Source organism: Ailuropoda melanoleuca, chromosome 3 (assembly GCF_002007445.2).
Source record: "Ailuropoda melanoleuca isolate Jingjing chromosome 3, ASM200744v2, whole genome shotgun sequence".
NCBI classification, from domain to species: Eukaryota; Metazoa; Chordata; class Mammalia; order Carnivora; family Ursidae; genus Ailuropoda; species Ailuropoda melanoleuca.
The window spans coordinates 55,804,948-55,827,784 of record NC_048220.1 but is presented as its reverse complement, the minus strand read 5'-3'; the positions used below and the strand labels follow the sequence as shown (position 1 = coordinate 55,827,784).

General features: G+C 42.1%; 1 protein-coding gene and 2 long non-coding RNA genes across 4 annotated transcripts in view; 2 read left to right on the top strand and 1 right to left on the bottom strand.

Moving 5' to 3' along the window:
• LOC105236251 overlaps positions 1 to 12,896 on the top strand; it is a 36,039-nt gene extending 23,143 nt beyond the window's left edge. Inside the window, exons 2-3 of the long non-coding RNA XR_004624119.1 lie at positions 11,531 to 11,767; positions 12,762 to 12,896. This is a non-coding gene — a long non-coding RNA (uncharacterized LOC105236251). The remainder of the gene's footprint in view (positions 1 to 11,530; positions 11,768 to 12,761) is intronic.
• CKMT2 (creatine kinase, mitochondrial 2) overlaps positions 6,479 to 22,837 on the bottom strand; it is a 33,874-nt gene continuing 17,515 nt past the window's right edge. For both annotated transcript variants that reach the window (XM_019796397.2, XM_011220983.3), the window contains exons 2-10: positions 20,159 to 20,330; positions 18,620 to 18,818; positions 17,263 to 17,358; positions 16,557 to 16,778; positions 15,062 to 15,147; positions 14,017 to 14,140; positions 12,876 to 13,010; positions 11,573 to 11,698; positions 6,479 to 6,734 (exon numbers count right to left, since the gene is read on the bottom strand). In XM_019796397.2, coding sequence (XP_019651956.1) covers positions 6,615 to 6,734; positions 11,573 to 11,698; positions 12,876 to 13,010; positions 14,017 to 14,140; positions 15,062 to 15,147; positions 16,557 to 16,778; positions 17,263 to 17,358; positions 18,620 to 18,818; positions 20,159 to 20,310 — 1,260 coding nt within the window. In that variant the 5' untranslated portion in view covers positions 20,311 to 20,330 and the 3' untranslated portion in view covers positions 6,479 to 6,614. The remainder of the gene's footprint in view (positions 6,735 to 11,572; positions 11,699 to 12,875; positions 13,011 to 14,016; positions 14,141 to 15,061; positions 15,148 to 16,556; positions 16,779 to 17,262; positions 17,359 to 18,619; positions 18,819 to 20,158; positions 20,331 to 22,837) is intronic.
• LOC117801525 lies at positions 14,892 to 21,900 on the top strand. The gene is made up of 3 exons (XR_004624120.1): positions 14,892 to 15,040; positions 19,277 to 19,448; positions 21,864 to 21,900. It is a non-coding gene; the product is annotated as an uncharacterized LOC117801525 (long non-coding RNA).

The following is a 22,837-nucleotide window of genomic DNA, read 5'->3' as shown; positions in this document are numbered from 1 at the left end:
CTCCTCCGCTATGAGCCTGCTTCTTCCTCTCCCACTCCCCCTGCTTGTGTTCCCTCTCTCGCTGGCTGTCTCTATCTCTGTCGAATAAATAAATAAATAAATCTTAAAAAAAAAAAAGATTCTACTGACAGACATTATAAAAAAAAAAAAAAAATAGAGCCACCCTACAACCCAGCAATTGCACTACTAGGTATTTACCCAAAGGATACAAAAATACTGATTTGAAGTGATACATGCACTCCAATATTTATATGTTTATATATATACATATATATCACAACTTCTTTACGCATTTATATATAATATTACTCATCCATCAAAAGAATGAAATCTTCTCATTTGCAATGATGTGGTTGGAGCTAGAGTGTATTATTCTAAGTGAAATATGTCAGTCAGAGAAAGACCAGTACATATGGTTTCAGTCATACGTGGTACTTAAGAAACAAAACAGATTGTACCTGGGGGAAAAAAGAGAGGCAAACCGTACAGCAGACTGAGGGTTGCTGGAGGGGTGGGTTAAATGGCTGATGGGCATTAAAGAGGGCACTTGTGATGAGCACTGGCTGTTGTTGTATGTAAGCAATGAATCACTAAATTCTATACTTGAAACTAATATTACACTTTTGCTAACTAACTGGGACTAAAATAAAAATTTTGAAAAAGAAAAGAGTATGAAAAAAAAATGTGCCCTTAGTCATATAGTTGATTAGTGGCAGAGCCTGAATTTAAGGCAAATCTTTTGATCTCAAAACAATTTCTTGTGGCTGCTTCCAAAACATGTTCTTATATGACTTTTGGCCTGAGGGAGAATAACTAATTTCCCGTAAGCAGACTTGTGATGATGTGGCAGCGAAGAAGTCAAGGAGAACACAGGTTTCTCTTCCTCCACGGAAGAGAACCAGAATGATTTCCCCACCATCAAAGCCTATTTTATCTGCATTCTGCTCCAGATGCAGGGAATATAGCAAATTAAAAAGGTCCCATGAAAAGAACGATGTTCTTTTCAGCTTCATGAATATTGATTGAACTAGAGCTTTGGAAATGGGAACTACTTGCATGCTATGACTACTTAAGCTGGAAGCTATGGCATTCAGCTAGAATTTTAATAATTACAAGTCTCTTTATCTCTTTCATTAGACTCACTTTTCACATAAAACATCTCATTTTCACCATAACATTGCCAGTGTGCTTGTTTTTGTAGCAGAAGTATGACTTTCCACAACTTCTGCAAACAGGATTATATCTATCAAATGTTTGGCAATGCTTGAGGAGAAAGGATATTCTTGTATGCAATTTAGATGCTGTTACGTGATCTGAAAATTGTCTGAGGAACAGTCAGGGAAGGATATTTAATGAATATGGAGATTTCAACAAAAATTGAGATGCCAGATTGAGGGTTTAGAAATTCATTGTAGACATGGTTATTAAATGCCTGCCTTTAGTTATGAATATCTTGTTCTTAAAAATGAAAGCTACAGATGAGCAATTCCTGATAATACAATAAAAGTCAGCCTTATAAGTCAATAGTTTCAAATGTAGATGAAATAATTAAAGTCTGTGGACAAACTAATATTCAATGCAAATGTAGTTTGGTTGATGAGTAGAACGAATGGCAAAGGTGACAAATGAATTAGGTAAAAATACAACAAAAAAGAGAGATATTAGCTATACTTCCTATACTGTAGATACTCTTAATTCTCCCTGTTCATCATAATTACCCTGTTTGGGATGCTGTGATATAGATTGCAAAACTTTTTCTTGTGACTGTGTTCCCATTCCTGTACTTTTTATCTTTCTTTTTTATTTTATAACTGGAAGTGTGTAAGTCTTAATCCACATCACTTACTTCACTGATTCCACACTCACACTCACCTCCCCTCTGGCAAACAATAGTTTGTTCCCTGTATTTATGGGTCTGTTTCATTTTTATTCATTTCTTTTTGTCATTCCACATATAAGTGAAATCATATGGTACTTGCTTGGTCTCTAACTTATATCAGTTAGCAAAATACCCTCTAGATCCCACCATGCTGTTGCAAAGGGCAAGATCTCATTCTTTTTTATGGCTGAGTAATATTCCACGCGACCTCTTCTTAATCTGTTCAGCCTATCAGTGGACACTTAGATTATTGCCACGTCATGTCTGTTGTAAATAGTGCCGCGGTATTATCCACACAGGGAGGATATACCTTTTCAGATCTGCGTCTTTGTGTTCTTTGGGTAAACAGCCAATAGTGGAATTACTGGATTGTATGGTTTTTCTAATTTTTAATATTTTGAGGAAACTCCATGGTTTTCCCCAGTGGCTGCACCAATTTACATTCCTACCAACAGTGCATGAGGGCTCCTTTTCCTCCACATCCCCGCTGACACTTGTCATTTCTCATCTTTGTGATTCTGGCCATTCTGATAGGTGTGAGGTGCTATCTCATTGTGGTTTTAGTTTGCATTTCCTTGATGATGGTGATGTGGAGAAACTTTTCCTGTGTCTGGTGGCTTATTTGTATGTCTTTTGGGGAGAAAGATGTATATTCAGATGCTCTGCCCATCTTTTAATCTGAAGATTTGTTATTTCCATGTTGACTTGTGTGAGTGCTTTACATATTTTGGAAATGAACCCCATATTGGAAATATCACTTGTAAATATTTTCTTCCATTCACTAGGTTGCCTTTTTGTTGTGTTGATGGTTTCCTTTGCTCTACAAAAGCTTGCTATTTTGTTGTGGTCCCAGTGGTGTGTTACTGCTTTTGTTTTACTTGCCTGAGGAGAGCTATCCATAAGTATGTTGCTGAGGCCAATGTCCAAGGGTTTCCTGCCAAGGTTTTCTCTGAGAAGTTTTATGGTTCCATGCCTCACGTTTAGCTCTTTAATCCATCTTGAGTTTATTTTGGTGTGAAGTATAAGAAAGTGGTCCAGGGTTGCCTGTGTGGCTCAGTCAGTTAAGCACCTGCTTTCGGCTTAGGTCATGATCTCTGGCTCCTGGGATTGGGCCCCACATTGGACCCCCTGCTCTGTGGGAAGTCTGCTTGTCCCTTTTCCTCTGCCTCTCTTTCCTGCTCATGTGCACGTGCACTCTCTCTAATAAATGACTGAATGGATCTTTAAAAAAAAAAAAAAGCGGTCCAGTCTCATTCTTTTTTTCATGTAGCTGTCCAGTTGCCCCTGCACCATTTACTGAAAAGACGGTCTTTGCTCCATTGTATACTCTTGCCCCCTTTGCTGTCGATTAACTGACCAGAGGATCATGGGTTCATTTCTGAGCTCTCTGTCCTGTTCCATGGATCTAGGTCTCTGTTTTACTATAGCCTCGCAGTACGTCTTGAAATCTGGGATTGTGATACCTCCAGCTTTGTTCTTCTGTCTCAGGGCTGCCCTGGCTGTCTGAGGTCTTTTTTGGTTTCATGGAATTTGGGGATTATTTATTCTGGTTTGGCGGAAAATGCTAGTGCTGTTTTGATAGGGATTGCACTGAATCTGTAGATTGCTTTGAGCAGTATGGACATTCCAGTGATATCCATTCTTCCAGTCCATGGGCATGGTATATTTTTCCATTTGTTTATGTCATCTTCCAATTTCTTTCATCAGTGACTTCTAGTTCTCAGAGGATAGGTCTTTTACCTCCTTGGTTAAATTTATTCCTAGGTGTTATTTTCTTTTTGGTGCACTTGTAAGTGGAATTGTTTTCTTAATATCTTTCTGCTTCCTCATCACCATATAAAAATTCAACAGATTATTGTATATTAATATTGTATCCTGCAACTTTACTGAGTTCATGTATTCTGATACATTCTTCCTGTTTTTTTAAAGGTTTTTTTTTTAAGATTTTATTTATTAATTCAACAGAGATAGAGACAGCCAGCGAGAGAGGGAACCACAAGCAGGGGGAGTGGGAGAGGAAGAAGCAGGCTCATAGCAGAAGAGCCCGATGTGGGGCTCGATCCCATAATGCCGAGATCACGCCCTGAGCCGAAGGCAGAAGCTTAACCGTTGTGCCACCCAGGCGCCCCTAAAGGGGTTTTTTTGATGGGAACTTTTGGGTTTGGTATGTATAGTATCATGTCAACTGCGATAGTGACAGTTTTACTTCTTCCTTACCACTTTGGATGCCTTTCTTTCTCTTGTCTGATTGCTGTGGCTATGATGTCCAGTATTGTGAATAAAAGTGGTGAGAGTGGACATGCTTGCTGTCTTCCTTTTAGTTTTTCACCTGTTGCGTATGTGGTTTGCTGTGAGTTATTCATACAGGGCCTTTATTATGTTCATTTCTGTTTCCCCTCAACCCACTTTGGTGAGAGTTTGTATCATGAATGGATGTAGTATTTTGTCAGAAGCTTTCTCTGCATCTATTGAGATGATCATATGGTTTTTATCCTTCTTAGTGTGATACATCACATTGATTTGTGGATATTGAACCACCCTTGTATCCCAAGAATAAATACCACTTGACCATGATGAATGATCCTTTTCATGTATTGTTGAATTTGTTTTGCTCATGTTTGGGGAATTTTGCATGTGTTCATCAAAGATATTGGCCTATGGTTTATTTTTGTTTTTGGTCTTGGTATCAGGCTAATGTTGGTGTGGTAGAATGAATTTCAAACTTTTCCTTCCTCTTCTGTTTCTGGGAATAGCTTGAGAAGAATAGGTATTTACTCTTCTGTAAATGTTGTGGTATAGGTTTAGATCACAAGGCTTGCTTCCTTTTTATATTAGTCTCCAAATATTTTTATGCCACTGCTTGCTTTTCAGCTTTTCTTTAAAAAAAAAAAAAAGAATGTTGACATATGCCCCCATTGGTCTCTTCAGCTCCTATTTGCTTAGGTTTCTTTAGCTGTAGGCATTTGCCTTCATTTACCTCTTATCTCATAAGACCTTTTCAGAAGAGGGACTGTCCAGGTCTGTTGGTTTACCCTAAAGCACAGTTTTAAAGGGATATTCAGAGATCAGTTATCGTAACATTACTGTAGCAGTTCCTCTTTTTTTATGACTTCTTTCACAAACCCCTTACATAGTACATCCAATGTGATGAGCACTTCTAAATGCACTTTCCAGTTATCAGTGTTCTGCTCCCAGCAGCCCCATGAGGTAGACATTATCATTGTGATCCTTATATACAAAGGAAACTGAGGAACACAGAGACTGAATAAATCACTTAATGGAATATGGTGGGAGAGTTGGGACTTGTGCCTATAGAGTGGACTTGCTTGGCCACAACACCAGTGTTATCTACCTTTTATCTGTTTGTCCCTAGAATCCCAGTCACTGGATGAGGTTCTGATCTCTCATCCGTCTACAGGCCTTGATTGGCAAACCGTCCTCCACCCCATCCCATTCAGGGTATTTAACATGATATCCTCAGTTATATTGACTGCAGTTTCCTTGTCTGAATTTTTACCACACATCAGTTTGCCATTCAGAAATTAATGTGGTGCCTATCAGCACTAGCCTGAGTACATCCTCTTTTACTTATTTTTTCCCAGTGGAGCAGGATGGAAGGCAGATGTATACATCAAAGCGGTATTTCATTTTTACCCTAGCACTGATGGTGCTCACCTACAGAATGCAAACTTTATCTCATTCCTATCATTGAAGCTAACAGTTTTTCATGTTGTGGTACAGTTTCATAACTTATTAGAGTTCTCCCTAACTCTTCTGTCATGCCCCTTCATGTTCCAGACATCACATGATGGCTGTAAAAGCATTAACAAGATTTGATATGAGGATATTCAGCTTTTGAATTATACTAAACACATATTCAGTATTAGACCTCAGATTGTAGATTTGAGAGAGTAAATATATAATTTTAGACCATATCTGATAATTTTGACCATATTTAACTCATAATCTTTGCAGCAAACGGTTTAGGAAGCCACACCACAATCTAACTTATCGGCCAAGAGATTTGACTTTGTCAGTGACTGCGACTGCCATCTTCCCTAATTTTTTTTTTACACTTCTTCCAAATCAGGATCAAGGAAACTCAAATACTCTTCTCAAACCATTTCCATTGGATACCCCATTTCGAGTAATTCTGCCTTCAGTTTCTCCATGACTACAACCCCAATCAGGTTATACCTGGAGCTCCCATTTGTCACCAAAGTGCTTTTGTGTGCTTATGTCTGAGTTTCTGACAAATTTAAGTGATAGTGGCTGACTCCCTTTCTGTATCTATCCCTGAATAAGTAGCCTCTGCTTGTCATTTGTGTAGTTTATTTCCACACCCTCAAGAGAAATCAATCTCCTCTTGTTCTAGTTGCCAGAAACATGATTGGAAAATGAGGGACTAATACACCAGTGTTGTCCATAAAGTTTTGTTACAGTGTTGATATTACAACATCTAGATAATTGGAGGGTTTTAGATTTGTGTGTAAGTGGTCTTAGAAATGTGTTTTATCATTCTTATTTTTCCTGCTGCTGCTTGTAATTTGATGTATTTGCCTTCTGAGTAGGATTTTTAAAAATCAGGGAAACTAAGGATATTAAGGAGAGTTTTATTTTAAAGATAGGACATACAATTTTACATTTTTCCAAGTCTATAAAAACTCTCAGTAAAAATTTCTTCATGTCTGTCATACCAGCAGACAATTTATTTATAGTTTGGAAAAGAAAAAGTTCACTTTCTGCTAAACTGAGGCAGAGGTGGTGGGACCTTAATATCTTGGCCTCTCTCCAGCTTCTTTTCACAATCCACGAGGTAGTTGACTCCATCGATGACTATCTGAACAAGCTCAACCTTTGATAGTGAAAAAGATGAATGATTAATTTACATAGAAGACACGTGCAAGGCATTAATAAGAACAATACTGGGAGAAGTAAGAAATTGCCATGTTAGTGGATTTTATAACAATTTCTTCTTTCTTAATATTTCCCTAAAGTGTTATGGAGGGGAGGGTTGCTCTCAGCCCTCCCCCCCTTTTTTAGATTGAGTTATTTTTTGAGAACTTTTCAAATATATGAAAACCATTAGTGTACATATCAGACATCCCCCCCGCCCCCACCCATCAGTCTCTGCTATAAGTTTATCTAACAGTAAAATTACAGGGGTGCCTAGGTGGCTCAGTTGGTTGAGTGTCTGCCTTTGGCTCAAGTCATGATCTCAGGGTCCTGGAGTCTAGTTCTGCATTGGGCTCCCTGCTTGGTGGGGATTCTGCTTGTCTCTCTCCCTCTGCCCCTCCCCCTCCTTGTGTGCTCTAATCTTAAAAAAAAAAAATTACAGTGACACTTTTGTTCATGGATCTCTCTTAAGACCTGCCACTAAGCTATCTGAACACTATAGCTTAGATAGTATCTGAACTATCATTTACACAGTGGCTAGCTTTCTTTCTGAAAAATTGTTTAGAACCAAATGTTTGGGGGGCAATTAAATCATGTTTTCACTGTACCAGGCAAGTTTGCTACTTAAAGGAAACTCTGAATTATATTAAGATGAACCTTTAAAAATTCCTGCCTTTAAAAAAAGTTTAGAACTTTGATTTACAAGTACTGGTTTTTATTAGAGCACATCTGCCTATGAATTTTTTTCTTGAGATCCTCTTCCTAATAAATTGCACTGCTTCTAAAGAGATGCAAATTAGGCTAGTAAGCAATTACTTATTATCAAACATTTTGTGGTCTGGAATTAAGAATGAACAGCAAGGATGGAAGGGATCTTGTTACAGCTGAACATACCTTAGGCATGATTGGATCTAGTCCCCTCCCCACTTTTCATGTATAAGGAAACTGAGGCCCCAAGAGAGGGTTAGGTCAGAAAGCTAGTTATCACTAATCAAAGAAACACATAGTTTTTACTTATCCAGTTTGACCTATTGTAGTGTTCATAATGGTGTGGTGAGATGGTTCTCTCATTCACTGCCAAAGGGACTCTTATCTTGATATAGATCTTCTGGTAAGAACCTTGGTCATAAGTAAGGTCCCCTCTTCTTTAACCCAGGAATTCTCTTCCTAAAAATATATCCTAACTAAATAATCAGAGTTGTGATTGGAGTTATGTGTAGAGATGGTTACAGAATTAGGTATAGATATGGTCAAGTAAAATATCAACAAATCAGATATTAAATAGATAACGGAGTATCTTTACTATGCTGTCATTAAGAATACTTAATATTGTAAGAATAAGCTCATGATAGAATACATTGGAAAAATGATATTTTGTTTAAAAAAGAGGTGTTTAAATAATCGTAAAAATGTAAGGCACGCCTTCTGCTTGGAGAGCCCCAGGGCAGTCCCAGCACCCCCCTCCCCGCCACAGCTGTAACCATCCTGTCACCAGGTACACACAGTCTACACATGGGACAACCATATCTAAGACCATTCTTTCAAGTTTAGGAGAAGTAGATGTTCTGCCCAATTCATAGAAATAAAGACAAAGTCAACAAAATCAGAAGACAGAAGAATATGCTCCAAACAAAAGAGTAAGATAAAACCTCAGAAAAAGAACTGAACTAAACCCTTTTATTCAACATAGTACTGGATGTCCTAGCCACAGCAATCAGACGAGGGGGGAAAAAAAAGCATCCAACTTGGTAAGGAAGAAGTAAAACTGTCACTATTGCAGATGACATGATACACTAAAAACTCCATCATGAAACTACTAGAATACATGAACTCAGTAAAGTTGCAGGATACAATATTAATATACAATAATCTGTTGAATTTTTATATAGTGATGAGGAAGCAGAGAGATATTAAGAAAACAATTCCACTTACAAGTGCACCAAAAAGAAAATAACACCTAGGAATAAATTTAACCAAGGAGGTAAAAGACCTCCTCTGAGAACTAGAAGTCACTGATGAAAGAAATTGGAAGATGACATAAACAAATGGAAAAATATACCATGCCCATGGACTGGAAGAATGGATATCACTGGAATGTCCATACTGCTCAAAGCAATCTACAGATTCAGTGCAATCCCTATCAAAACAGCACTAGCATTTTCCGCCAAACCAGAATAAATAATCCCCAAATTCCATGAAACCAAAAAAGACCTCAGACAGCCAGGGCAGCCCTGAGACAGAAGAACAAAGCTGGAGGTATCACAATCCCAGATTTCAAGACGTACTGCGAGGCTATAGTAAAACAGAGACCTAGAGATCCATGGAACAGGACAGAGAGCTCAGAAATGAACCCATGATCCTCTGGTCAGTTAATCGACAGCAAAGGGGGCAAGAGTATACAATGGAGGAAAGACCATCTTTTCAGTAAATGGTGCAGGGAAAACTGGACCACTTTCTTAAACCCACACAAAAATGAACTCAAGACGGATTAAAGAGCTACATGTGAGGCATGGAACCAAAAAACTCCTCCGAGAAAACTTAGGCAGTAAACCCTTGAACACCAGCCTCAGCAACATACTTATGGATAGCTCTCCTCAGGCAAACAAAAGCAGTAACACACCATTCGGACTATGCCGAAATAATGAAATAACACATTATCTGATTATAACATGGGCAAAGCTCTTAAATAGACCTTTTCTTCAACAGGACAGACCAGACACGTGAGAAGATGCTCCCCATCACTATCAGCAGGGAAATGCAAACCAAACCACAAGATCACACCGTGCACCTGTCAGAATGGTCAATATCACAAGGACACGATATGACAGATGTTGGTGAGGATTCAGAGGAAAAGGAGCCTTCATCTGCTGCTGGTGGCAACGTAAACCAGTGTACCCACTGTAGAAAATAGTAGGGAGGTTCCTCATAAAATTAAAAATAGAACTACCGTATGATCCAGTAATTTTATTACTGGTATTTACTCAAAACAAACATAATTTGAAGTTACATAGTATCCACCCCTATGTTTTTTGCAGCATTATTTATAATAGCCAAGATGAAGTGTCCATCAATAGATGAATGGATAAAGATGTGACATATGTATATATATATACACACACATATATATACAATGGAATATTAGCCATAAACAAGATTGAGATCTTGCCATTTGTGACAACATAGACCCAGAGGGCATTTTAAGTGAAATAAGTCTAATAAACAAAAAACAGAAACCAGACCATAAATACAGAGAAAAAACTAGTGGATGCCAGATGCAAAAATGGGTGGAGGGCAATGGGAGGTCCAGGCTTCCAGTTATGGAGTGAGTGGCAGGGATGAAAGGGAATATGGTCAGTGTTATTGTAATAGCACTTTATGGTGACAGATTGGATCTCCATTTGTGGTGGGGATGGCATAGCACATGAAGTTGTCAAATCAGCATCACCCAGAGCAAAGCTTATGACTGACCACATACATTAAAGAGAATCACTGTTTTCCTGAATAACAGAGCTGTGAACTCATGAATAAATTTGTTCATGTGAATAAAACCAAACAAAATGTAAGTTTTATATAATAAAACATTTAAAAAACGGAAGGCAATACAGAACAATATTTACAATGGTTTTCTTAGGGTTAATAAGCATTATTCTTAAATACTTTTTGGCATTTTTCTAAGCTTTTATAATGGTCACCTATTAGGCTTTTAAAAAATTTTTTTAAATGATGACTGCCTTGTTTTCCAGTAATAAAAATCTAGTTAACAGAAGCAGACAGGCCTAGGTTCCAGATCTTCTTTATTCACTACACAACATATTACTCAGTGAATTTCAGAAGTTGTATTTAGAGCTGCTTCTTCCTCAAGTACTTTACCAGAGGTGGAAGCACACAAGCTGATTTGCGTGTTTCCTCCTTCCCTTTTCTCAGTTTATTGGTAGGGACACACCAACTGGCAGTGAAATATTTGAAAGCTAATAAGGAAGAAGAAAGAGCATCAATAATGCAAAGATTTAATAACCAACCACTGAGTTATTAAGATTTGTATATTATAAGAGGAAGAGGCTTTTAAATTAATAATGGGCCTAATACATTCAATGGGACTGTATCCAGATAAATTGGTATGCCTTACTGAGATCAGTACTTAGGATTCAGCTGCATGTTCCTTAAGTGGGCTCTCTGTGCTCCGTCTCGTGCATCACCTCCAAGCCTACCTATAGTTTATGAATGCTGTTCCTCCTATGTGTTCACAGAATCCTAAAGATTATTTCATGAGCACAATCTTTTATATACCTAGTGCATATGCCAGTATTACATGCCAGCTTTAGCTCAAATAAAATTTTATAAACTATCAAGTATCTAAAAATGCTAAAAATGAAGCATGTGACTTTCACCAAAGGAAATTCAGAATCAAGAGAAAATTCTATTTTACCACCGTCAGAGAGCACACACATTCTCTGACATCACGGTCATAAAATATTCCTGTCCTTTGGCATAAGAGAGCTCCCGTTGCTGAAAGATTGCTGGACTACCTCTCACGGGTGAGGTGCTGACAATAGTCCCACCGTGAACTCCTCTACCTGCCTGTAGATTCTCAGCTTACCTTGTGCTTGCTTTTATGCGGTCATTTCCCATGGAGGATTAGTACTACAGAATGAAACACCAACCGGACTCAGGACTCCGTGGGGAAAGAGGAGGTCTCGACTTTTGTGAATAAGGCAAGACTGTTCAGGCTACTTCTCTATTCCCTTTTTCTCTTAGGCTAATATCATTAGCTCATGTTTGGGAAGTGAGAGATGTTACCTCTGATCGACCGATTCGATCGATGTTGGAAATATCGTACACGTCCGCCACTGCTGCCGTGTCCACACCGCCTGTGCCACGCTTCTGCAGCCTCAGGTTCTCCAGGATCTTAGTGAATCGTGGATCCTGGGACAAGGGACAGTACGGAGTGTCGTAAGAAGCAAAACTGATTCACCATATTGGCACATGGACTTAGTAAGATGCATTATGAGAGATAGTAACCGTTTTAATATTTATTAAGCATATACTTACTGTGTACCAGGGCACTATGCTAGAACTTTGAAACCTTACAACAACCCCATGAAGTAGGTGCTGCTTTCATTCTTATTTCACAGATGAGGAAATGGGGGTTCAGAGGAATTAACTGGTGAGGGTCACACAGCTAGAAGGTAGCAGAGCTGTTATTAACTTGTTTCATTTTTGGCATTTGGATGCCAGCTTTAGTGAGTTGATAATGCATCTGTATAATAGTTTCACTGATATAATTAAAATCATGAAGTTAAATTACATCAAATAATTTTCTTAACATTGGAATAATTTTCATTCTGTTTTTGGTAGGAAGCACATTTTCTAAAATGGTTTTCACGTATTTGATTTGCTTGTGCTGTGGCAGAAAGTACTGAATGCCTACCAGAATTCGTTTTCCTCCTCATTCACAGATGGAGCTGAGAACGTGGCCACTGGCTAAGTTCTTGCAAATGGAATGAACATAAAGTGATATGTGCAATTCCAGGCCTAGACTTTAAATCTTTAAATGGTCACACCTGCATCCTCTCTCCCCTTCCCAGCAGCTGCAACATGGGGCCTGGCCATGACTATGGAGAGGGGACAATGCCCTAAGACAGGGGTCCTTCTGGTGCGGTTCCCTGACCAGCAGCACCAAGTCACCTGGGAATTTGTTAAAAATGCAGATTCTGCAGGTGGGCCAAGCAATCTGTTTTGACAAGCCCCCAGGTAGTTTTGATGCAGGCTCAAGTGGAAGAACTCTCTACACTGAGAGAGACAGAGATGGAAGGCGCTCCATGGAGGACAGAGCAGCCCGCCTGCCCATCCTGACTTGTAGTGAGAAGTAGAATTTAAACTTCTTGTTCTTGAAGCCACACCTCTTTCTTACAGCCCTTAACCTCTTATCCTAACGGATACAAATGTCTTTTGCGGCATAACCCTTTCTCATTCTTTCCTATTACAGGTGTAGAAAGTAAGGAAGGGTTATGGAATGGTGACGATTTCTCCCTCCACAAAGAAGTAACATCTGAGCTTTTCCTGGTGGAACCCAACAGGGCTGTTGGCTACGTAACATTACCTTGCTGAGCTTCGGGATCCTAACGTGGACACCAGCCCGTAATCCTGTGCCAAGGTTCGAAGGGCAGGTCAGAATATATCCTAGTCGCTCATTCCACATGAACTCCCAGCCTCGCGCTTGGATTAAGCGTTCCACCTACAATAGTGAACAAACGGAGGTCTTAACTATCCATTTACTCAGTACATCCGCAACACCAGGGAGAGATGTGTACTGTATGTCTGCCGTGAATGAAAGGCCAATTTGTATTTCCTTAATGGAAAAGGATACTACTATCTAAATATTAAAACTGTCCAATTGGGGCGCCTGGGTAGCGCAGTCGTTAAGCGTCTGCCTTCGGCTCAGGGCGTGATCCCAGAGTTCTGGGATCGAGCCCCACATCAGGCTCCTCTGCTGGGAGCCTGCTTCTTCCTCTCCCACTCCCCCTGCTTGTGTTCCTCTCTCTCTGGCTGTCTCTCTATCACATAAATAAATAAAATATTTAAAAAAAAATAAAACGGTCCAATTAAACTAGAGGAAACATGTAAAGCACTGAATGCAGTACCTAGCACATACTAAATAAACATTCAGTGACTGTGAGTTGCTGTTATTTTTTATGGGAGAATATAGGAATTCTCAGCAGGTGAGGCTGTGGCCAAGTTANATCACATAAATAAATAAAATATTTAAAAAAAAATAAAACGGTCCAATTAAACTAGAGGAAACATGTAAAGCACTGAATGCAGTACCTAGCACATACTAAATAAACATTCAATGACTTGTGAGTTGCTGTTATTTTTTATGGGAGAATATAGGAATTCTCAGCAGGTGAGGCTGTGGCCAAGTTACTTATGAACATAGTTATATCCTATACTATCTCTATGCTTAGAATTGCCAAGAGTATTTGAATAATGATCCACAGACTTTCCAAAACCATTCTGGACTGGGGAGGGAAGCATAGGAACTCACTAATGATAATAAAAAAAATTCCTTTAAAAAGTCACCTATTTTTTGAAGCACTGCTCTGGTAGTCCCACCCTCAAAGAGTGCCATGATCCCTAGAAAAAATTAGCCCCATCTTGGAAGTCACTATAGTGTCTTTTGTCAAGAATGAAGAAGCGATTTCATTTTAATGAATATTCATAAATCTCTGGTAACATCTTACTTCTTTTAGTCCACGACAGAATCGCTCAAATACTCTTTTCATATTGCCTCCTTTTTCCATAGAGATTACCCTGGTGTGGTCTTCCTCATTAATCCAGATGAGAAATGTCTTGTCATAATTATGCCTAATGGAAGGACAAATATGGTGTTGGGTGTTAAATACGTTTGTTTCAACACATGGAAATTCCCTTTACCTCTGAGCTTGATTGCTTCATCTCACCTTCCTCATTTCCTAGAAAGCCCTAATTTTTTCAACATCGTGCCTGAACAAGTACTACAAAATAACGTCACCTTGACAGAATGAAGAATAAGATCAACTCCAACCCTTAAAGATGTCATGTTTTTACCCAACAAGAATATCCTCTTCCCCATTCCTTGGACAAGGAGGACAAAAATACAACTATGGATAACATTTGGCGTTGACACTAACGAGTATTCTCCTGCAAAGCTCAACCAAAGTCTTGTGGCGCTTCAAGAAAGTTTTTTACCTGCAGCCCCAGACGTTTGGGGTGCAGAAGATGTCACATATGTTTGCTGCATAGACCCTGCCTATGCACACACACGGAGCAACTGCTCACGAACACACTTAGCGCAGCTCCTTTGCAGAGTGTCAAAATAACCTACCAAAGTACAGGAATCAAAGTGGACTGAGGACTTTGGCCAAGATAAAATACGTGCATATTCAATATCCATTCTTCCTTGTAGGGTTTTGCTTAAGTCCTCAGTATTTTTCATTTTCTGCTCTTTTGTTTTAATGTCATGAAACAGATTCTCTGTGAGGTCAAATAATATGAAGCTAATTTTTCTTAAAAATAATTTTTTTTCTCATGCATAATTCATGCAAACCAGCGAACATTCTTACACATCTTAGAAACATCACCATACTTTAGAATGACACACACGATTTCTACAGTGTCTCTCTCCTCCATCTAACTCAAGCGGGCATGCTGTCAGCTGCAGGTCACAGCATCGTCGGGTTAGGAGAAGCAGGTGATCGCAGGAGATCCTGTGTACACACTGCAAAGGTGAGCATGCTGTGTCCATACCAGATTCCCCGGGCATCTGGCCAGTCACGGGCCATCCCAGCACACGTTAGTAAAGGGGATACTGGTTTATCAAATAGAAAGTGGTCCTGCAGGCCGAAAGGGACAAAGCAGAAAGGAGAAAAGGAGGAAATCAGATACACCTACACGCGCCGGGTCTGTCAGGCAGTGGTTCTCAGCCTTGGCTGCCCACTGGAATAACCTGGGAGCTTTTTAAAAAATACAGATGCCCAGTTCCTGTCCCCCAGAGATTCTGTCCTAATTGTTATGGGGTGTGGCCTGGACAGTGGGATTTTTTTAAAAGCTCTTCAGGTGATTCTAGTGTACAGCTAAGGCTGAAACACAGTGGCTTAGCCCAGATGGAAATACGTAATCACTATGGATTACATTTAGCCCCCAGCATCAACACTGTGCAATGACAGAGCGGGCAGTGAGGGACACGATCCTGGAAAGTCTGCTATACACAGCCACTGTTCTCCACATAGCCAGCATTATTAGTTATTTACTTTCGCTAAAAAGTACTGGAGATGTAAAATAATGGTTTATAAATAAAAATATCTACCATTAATTCAGTGCTCATTATGTACCAAGCTCTATGTTATGTGCTTTTATTTTCTTGAATCCTCACAACACCATGAGGCAGTTTATAATCATTTTATAAGTGAGGAAAACAGATTCAGAGTGAGAAAAGAACCTACCCAGTATCACACAGCCAGGAAGTGACAGAGTCTAGAAGATACGGAGAGGGAAGTCCTTCTACAACTGAGTGGAAGGGGTGGGAGACATTAGCCAGAACAGACTTTGGGCCTTATGCCGAAACCACAAGGAGCTGCTTGAGGCAGAGGGGGGCTTTTTCTCTAACAGAGCAGGCAGATTGGCCCGATGGCTGCAGAGACCAGGAGACTGAGGCCCCTAGAGACCACAAAGCTAGCTCTAGTTTGGCAGTGGGGCATATTTTGTGGCATTGCGTCTTCTGAAATGACAGATAATTTGTTTCTGCTTTTCTTTGGTGTTAAAAGTTACTTTGGAAATTGCTATCCCCTTTTAGCTGTGCCACACGGAAAATAAGTAAAAGAACTTGAGTTTTGTCTCCTCTAGTGCTAGAGGAGAGCTGTAGAAGACTCACGGAGGCAGCGGAAATCCCTGCGCTGGCTCCAACGGGAGTCAGGGCAGGCCTTCCACCCCAGTAACTTCCTTTCCAGATTTCCCTAGCTTCCAGGACCTTTGCTGGGTGTGGTCATGGAGATCATCCTCCACAAGCAAACAGGCCTTCCATTTAACCTCCCCCATGGATCCCCAGCCCCCCAGCTTCCGCTGCAGATTTTAACCACAGACCATTTCTGTGGCTTGACCTAAAGTGTTAAGGCCTCATTTTCCTTCCTTATACTGAACAGGATGAAGTCCCAGCAAGCTCCCCAGGAGACCTCACGGTGCCCATTAGGGCTCTGGGCACAGCCCCACCACCCCAGGCAAGGCCAGATGATTCAAGGCCACTCACATCTATGAGCCGTTGCTGGTCCTGCTCAGTCATCTCAGACAGCCTGTAGTAGCGGCCTTCCAGGTCCCCTTTGAGGCCCTCCAGGGCCATGATGGCCACGTTCTCCACCTCCCTTCGCTCAGCCCGGCTGCAGGCAGGCGGCAGGCTCAGCCCACGGATGCTGCGGCCTGTGCGCACCCGAGAGGACAGCACGTAGCGCTCATCAAACTGCCCCTGGGTGATCTGCCAAAGCGGAGAGAGCATGGGGTTACCACCACCAGCTGCGGACTGCAGTCTTGCCATAACCACCGTGTTCCCACCCACTGGCCTGCAGTACCCCTGCAGGAGGCACTCAGACCCTTTGCACAACATGCTGGACACATTTGGGATTAGGGGGGCAGGGGTCCTGTGGATAAGGGGCCGAGCAACTGTATGGAGTGCCATCCGGAATCCTTTACCCCAGTAGGTGTGGGATAAAAAGAAGGAACTGCTTTAGGAAAGGCTTACAGTTCTCACTGGCCACCACCACCTACTGGTCCTTATTAAAGAAAACAAAGACTTTGAGATCTGACCTTCTCCTTGCCCCTCCAGGGAGTATGCTGTGCCAGGGCCATCACAGAGCTTGCAGAGGGCATCTGACCTAGGGTGAGTCGCCCTCCTCTCTGTGCTCCTCCTTTAGGCTCTGGAGAGCCAGCTTCATGGGAAAGCAGAGGGGCCTGCAACCTACCTTGGATGCGTCCAGATCCGTGGGGTGCTTCATCACCCTGGGGTCATAGCCATTGTGCCTTAGTTTGATGACAGGATCAAAAAGGTCGGCAAACACCTGAAGGAGGGAAGATGGACCTGTTTCCTCCTTAACTGGTTCATCTGTTAAAAGGTCATTCCTTTCATTTGCCCCTTCTTATCTTAAGGGCCAAAGCTGACGCCCTCCTCTAATTCTCAGTGCTACCAAGCAGGAAATGGGGGTGAGTAGATTGATGGTTAACAAATAACAACAGGCCACCTCCCTAGTGACTCTGCCCAGCTTACTGCCATGAGACTGAGCAAGAAAATCTTGTGTTTAAGGATTTGATGGTTTTCCCCAAGAGTTCTTTAGAAGGTACCAGAGCAAAAGCTGCTGCAGGTGGTTTTGTGGTCAGAAGAGACTATCAGGTTCTAGACTTTAAACATAATAAATTCATGGAAAACCAGATGCACTACAAGAAAAGTACGCAGCGGCATCAGGGCAAAGCCAGGACCTCTCACCATGTAAGGTCGTTCCCCAGCCCAAACTATCCTGTGCAAAATCTATTTTTTTAAAACAAAAACTTCAGGCATGTCCTTTAGGCAAAATAATGTTAAGAGAAGTCACAACAGAGTAGCTGCTGCCTTTGGGAGCTGTGGGAAGTGGGTGGGCCAGGGGTGGGGAGTACACTGGATCCAGGGAGCCCGGAGTAGCGCACTGCTGTATGTGAGTGAACTACCAGCCCTGTTAATTCGGGAGGAGCCTCCCTCCTCTTGACGGCTCTTCTCCCAGGGAACTGCCTTCAGCTCGCTGCAGTTTGCCATGGCGTAGGGGTTGCTCTGTGAGGAGGGCTGCACAGTGACTGAGCTGTCCTAGCAGCAGACCACTCTGTGCTGCTGCCCCAGGGATGAAGACATGGGGATCACGGGATTCCTCTGAGAGACTTGGTGAACTCAGTCATCTAGGCTACAGTGGCTGTGTAATCAGTAATTCCCAAGCTAAAGACACAGACCATCCTCCTTCCTCGGTAAAGTCTAGCCACAAACACACCATCTCCTAATGTCTTATTGGTGAATACCTATCGCCAATAAATAAGATTTTATTTTTTTCTGTCCCAATTCATCCCCTTGACAGTCTCAGGGAGCTCTGTTATGTAACTCATTCCACCATGAGGTGGAATGCAGCAGCAAAGGAAGCTTTGTCCCTGGGAAGCTGTAGGCCTCCTTGTTCAAGAAAGCATCCCAGATGTTCTGCTAAAGCTGGCTTCCCCTTGTGAATGCTGGCCCCATAGAGAAGAAAAGGACTCTGGCACCCAGAGCATCCCCCCCTCCCCACCCTGGAATCAGCAGCCACGTTTTACCTCATAGGACTCCTCATCACCAGCCACCATGCCCACAGTCTTTATGAAGGGGTGGCCAGGGTTGTCCACTCCAGTCTGGATACACTGGTCCAGGGTGTAGCCATTGGGCGTCGCCTTGTTGCGCAGCTTGGCGTAGATGGCCGGGGTGAGGCACTCGGCCATGCAGTTGTTGTGCTTTCGCAGATCAGGGTAGTCTGCACTGCACGTGGAGGAAAGAGGCTTTCAGTGAGCAGTGCCTGAGGGAAGCAGCCTATGAAAGGGCTTTGTTTCTGGCCATCCTTCCACCAGGCTCTCTTTAGCCAGTGGGCAGGGGGACCTGTGGCTAGGAGTCATGACTTAAGTAAGCCAGATTTAAAAAAGAAAAAAACAAAACAAAACAACCAGTCCCCTGAACAGCCCAAGGACCTGGCCTTGCGTAAGGATTCCATGATGCTGGCTGCAGGAGCCCACAGAACATGGCTTATTGGAAAGAGGAGACAGGGTGAAAATTACAAAATGAATGGAAATCCCATGCAGATTTTTTTTTAACCCAGAAGTGCTGGTAAAATGCAACCACCACATTTTGGTCCCTTAGGTCTGTGGTGGAGAGACTAGGAACCTGCAGGTAAAGCTACATAGTAATTCAGTTATTTATCTGTCCTCTATCAATGGTGCAAGTTCCAGGAGCACAGACTCTGTCTGCTTTGCTGACAACAGTGGCTGGCTATTGAAACGGGCGCCAGTAAATATCTGTGGAACAGCACATAGAAGGAAATAGTGAGCTGCTGACACTGGGATGTGTACTGGCTGAAGAACAGGGGATTCAGGACGACCACGGGCTCAAACACAGGTAATCTCCCTTCAGGAATTCCTGAGGTACATGGTAGGTGTTGGTATTTCCCTCAGAGATCTTGATTCCCACAAGAGCCAATGAATATCTTGGAGAAAAACCGCAAGTCTTCCTCATCTGTCTCCTCCACACCTGCCTCTACGGAATCTCATAAAGTCAGCACTGCGTGCCCGCTCTAGGCAGCGTGTGCGAGGAGCCAAGGGCTGAGAAATCGGGTCCGTTCATGCCACTTCCCCACTTTCCATCTGCAATGGCCTTTAAAGCTGATTCTTAAAATCAGTCCTACAACATCGTCCTCCAGAAAGTGGGCCAGCACTGAGTGAAGCATGCGTCTGGCATCAGGGTCCTTGGGTTTGCGTTTGGCTGCACAAGGCCTGTGAACTTGGGCACTGCTTTGTTTTTCAAAGTCTCCGTTTTGTCACAAAGGGATGCGAAGGTGAATCGACTAGATACTCCACATGTAGCACCTAACACGCATCAGAGTGCTCAACCGGGGCTCGGTAGTACCACTACTACTCAGCCAGACCCCAAGCTCTGGGCAGAACAATGACGCTGCACTGCCTCGGATTCCCCACAGGTCCCTGTGCTTCGTGGGTGTCAATGGTGATTGTCAGTTTGACTTAGTCGTTCTCAAAAGCAAAAGGGAGGGCCCTAGCTGACAGTTTCCGGCAGGGGAAAGCATTTTTCTGGCTGACACTTGGAGTTCTCACCTTGGCGGGAACAGCCGATGATGCTCCCGGGCCTCGGCGCACACGTTCTGCCGGTTCAGCAGGTACCCAGTGGTTAGGGCACTGGTGCCCACGGTAGCAAGTAACAGAGAAGCATTGCGGCCAGTGAGCAACTTAGAGAAGGCACTGGCCATCCTTCCTCTTGGATGAGTGTCTGAAAGCAGAGAAACTGGATTAGACGAGCTCCTGGGGAGGACGTGAGCTGCGGCACAGCGGCCACGGGGCAAGAGACAGAACTGCAGGAGCCACAGCCTCTCTCTCTGCCTTCCTTCCTCACCCGTGCCCCTGCACACTGCTTGGGGAAATCTCAGTAGTTCTGGACACTGTGAATGTCCAACTGCCTAAAGCCCACTGCCATTTTCTCCAGTTAAGAATACAGGAAACATAAACACAGAGGATTTCCACTGCTGGCTCTGTGGCAAACCAGGTGCTCCTTTGGACCCCTCACTGCACAGTGAGGAGAGCCTGAACAGGGCAGCTTCCTGGGCTTGGAAGAAGCAGAGAAGTCTCTGAGTCCTACCCTCCTACACCACTCACCACAAATGAGCCAGAGGTAGAGCTCAGGGTAACAAGCGAAGAGGTTTGGGTTCTCTTGAGGACAGATGTCCATCTGAACACTAAGGTCAGGATACCAGCAGTGAGGTGGGGAGTCCCGTCTGTGACTCCCCTAGTGAGCTAGGCCTCCTGAGAGGTAAAGTGGTCCAAGGTCAGCAGACCCCCAACCCCTGGCTCCCAGCAGAAGCAGAATCAAATCCTCTCTAAGGACAGTATACTCAGTTTAGTCTCTGGTTTCCTACAGATGGAGATCAAGCAACAAGCTCCCAAAGATCAGCAAGCACACAGGAGGAATGGAGAGTCAAAGCGTCAAACCAGCTTTTAAAAATGAGAATGAAAATAAAGAGTAGATCATTAACAAAGGAACCACTAAAATATATACTTTAGGAAGAAACAGACATTAGAAGGACAGCCTGAGGTGCAGATAAAATATGGAAAAGTACTTGTTTAGATGTATACAGTATCAACAAAGAATGAAGATCAGGATAAGGACCTGCCCAGATAGATCCCCTGCTGTGTCTGCTGAGAGATCCAAAAGATCCAGAGATCCAAGGCCCAGTTAATCCACAGCATCACCCAGCAGGGAGCTATTTATTTTATTTTATTTATTTTATTTTATCTATTTATTTTTTAACTTAACCAAGGCCTCTTGTTTAATTGTAGACACACAAGAGAGATCAATAAATGAATGAGCAAATAATTACATAATTAAGCAAGTCACTTAACCCCACCACCCTGTATCCATAATATAACAAGCTTTTGTTTTTTTTTTTAAGATTTTATTTATTTATTTGACAGAGAGAGACAACCAGCGAGAAAGGGAACACAAGCAGGGGGAGCGGGAGAGGAAGAAGCAGGCTCCCAGCGGAGGAGCCCGATGTGGGGCTCGATCCAGAACACCAGGATCACACTCTGAGCCGAAAGCAGATGCTTAATGACTGAGCCACCTAGGTGCCCCTATAATAAGCTTTTATATAATAGTGTGCGTTGAAATTTAAGATGCCATTGAAGATAGTATGTACTGCAGACATTGGCCATCTTTGTCTGGTATCCACCTCTCCTTTTTTATTTATTTATTTATTTACTTATTTATTTATTTATTTTTTAAAGATTTTATTTATTTATTCGACAGAGACAGCCAGCGAGAGAGGGAACACAAGCAGAGGGAGTGGGAGAGGAAGAAGCAGGCTCTCAGCAGAGGAGCCTGATGTGGGGCTCGATCCCATAACGCCGGGATCACGCCCTAGAGCCGAAGGCAGACGCTCAACCGCTGTGCCACCCAGGCGCCCCTCCTTTTTTATTTTTATTTTTTATGAAATTGAATTTTTTATTGAAGCTAATGCAATTCTACTCTATTTTATGCATTTTTTTGGACAAAATANAGCATCCTTTCCTGATTAAAACCCTTCAGAGTGTAGGAATAGAGGGTACATTTCTCAATCTCATAAAAGCCATCTATGAAAAGCCTACTGCAAGCATTATTCTCAATGGGGAAAAGCTGGAAGCCTTTCCCTTAAGATCAGGAACACGACAAGGATGCCCACTCTCGCCACTATTATTCAACATAGTACTAGAAGTCCTTGCAACAGCAATCAGAAGACAAAAAGGGATCAAAGGTATCCAAATCGGCAAAGAAGAAGTCAAACTGTCTCTCTTTGCAGATGACATGATACTCTATATGGAAAACCCAAAGGAATCCACTCCCAAACTATTAGAAGTTATAGAACAATTCAGTAAGGTGGCAGGATACAAAATCAATGCCCAGAAATCAGTTGCATTTCTATACACGAATAACGAGACTGAAGAAAGAGAAATTAGGGAATCCATCCCATTTACAATAACACCAAAAACCATGCGTTACCTTGGAATTAACTTAACCAGAGACGTAAAGGACCTATATGCTAGAAACTATAGATCACTTTTGAAAGATATTGAGGAAGACATAAAAAGATGGAAAAATATTCCATGCTCATGGATTGGAAGAATTAACATAGTTAAAATGTCCATACTACCCAGAGCAATCTACACTTTCAATGCTATCCCGATCAAAATACCGAGGACATTTTTCAAAGAACTGGAACAAATAGTCCTTAAATTTGTATGGAA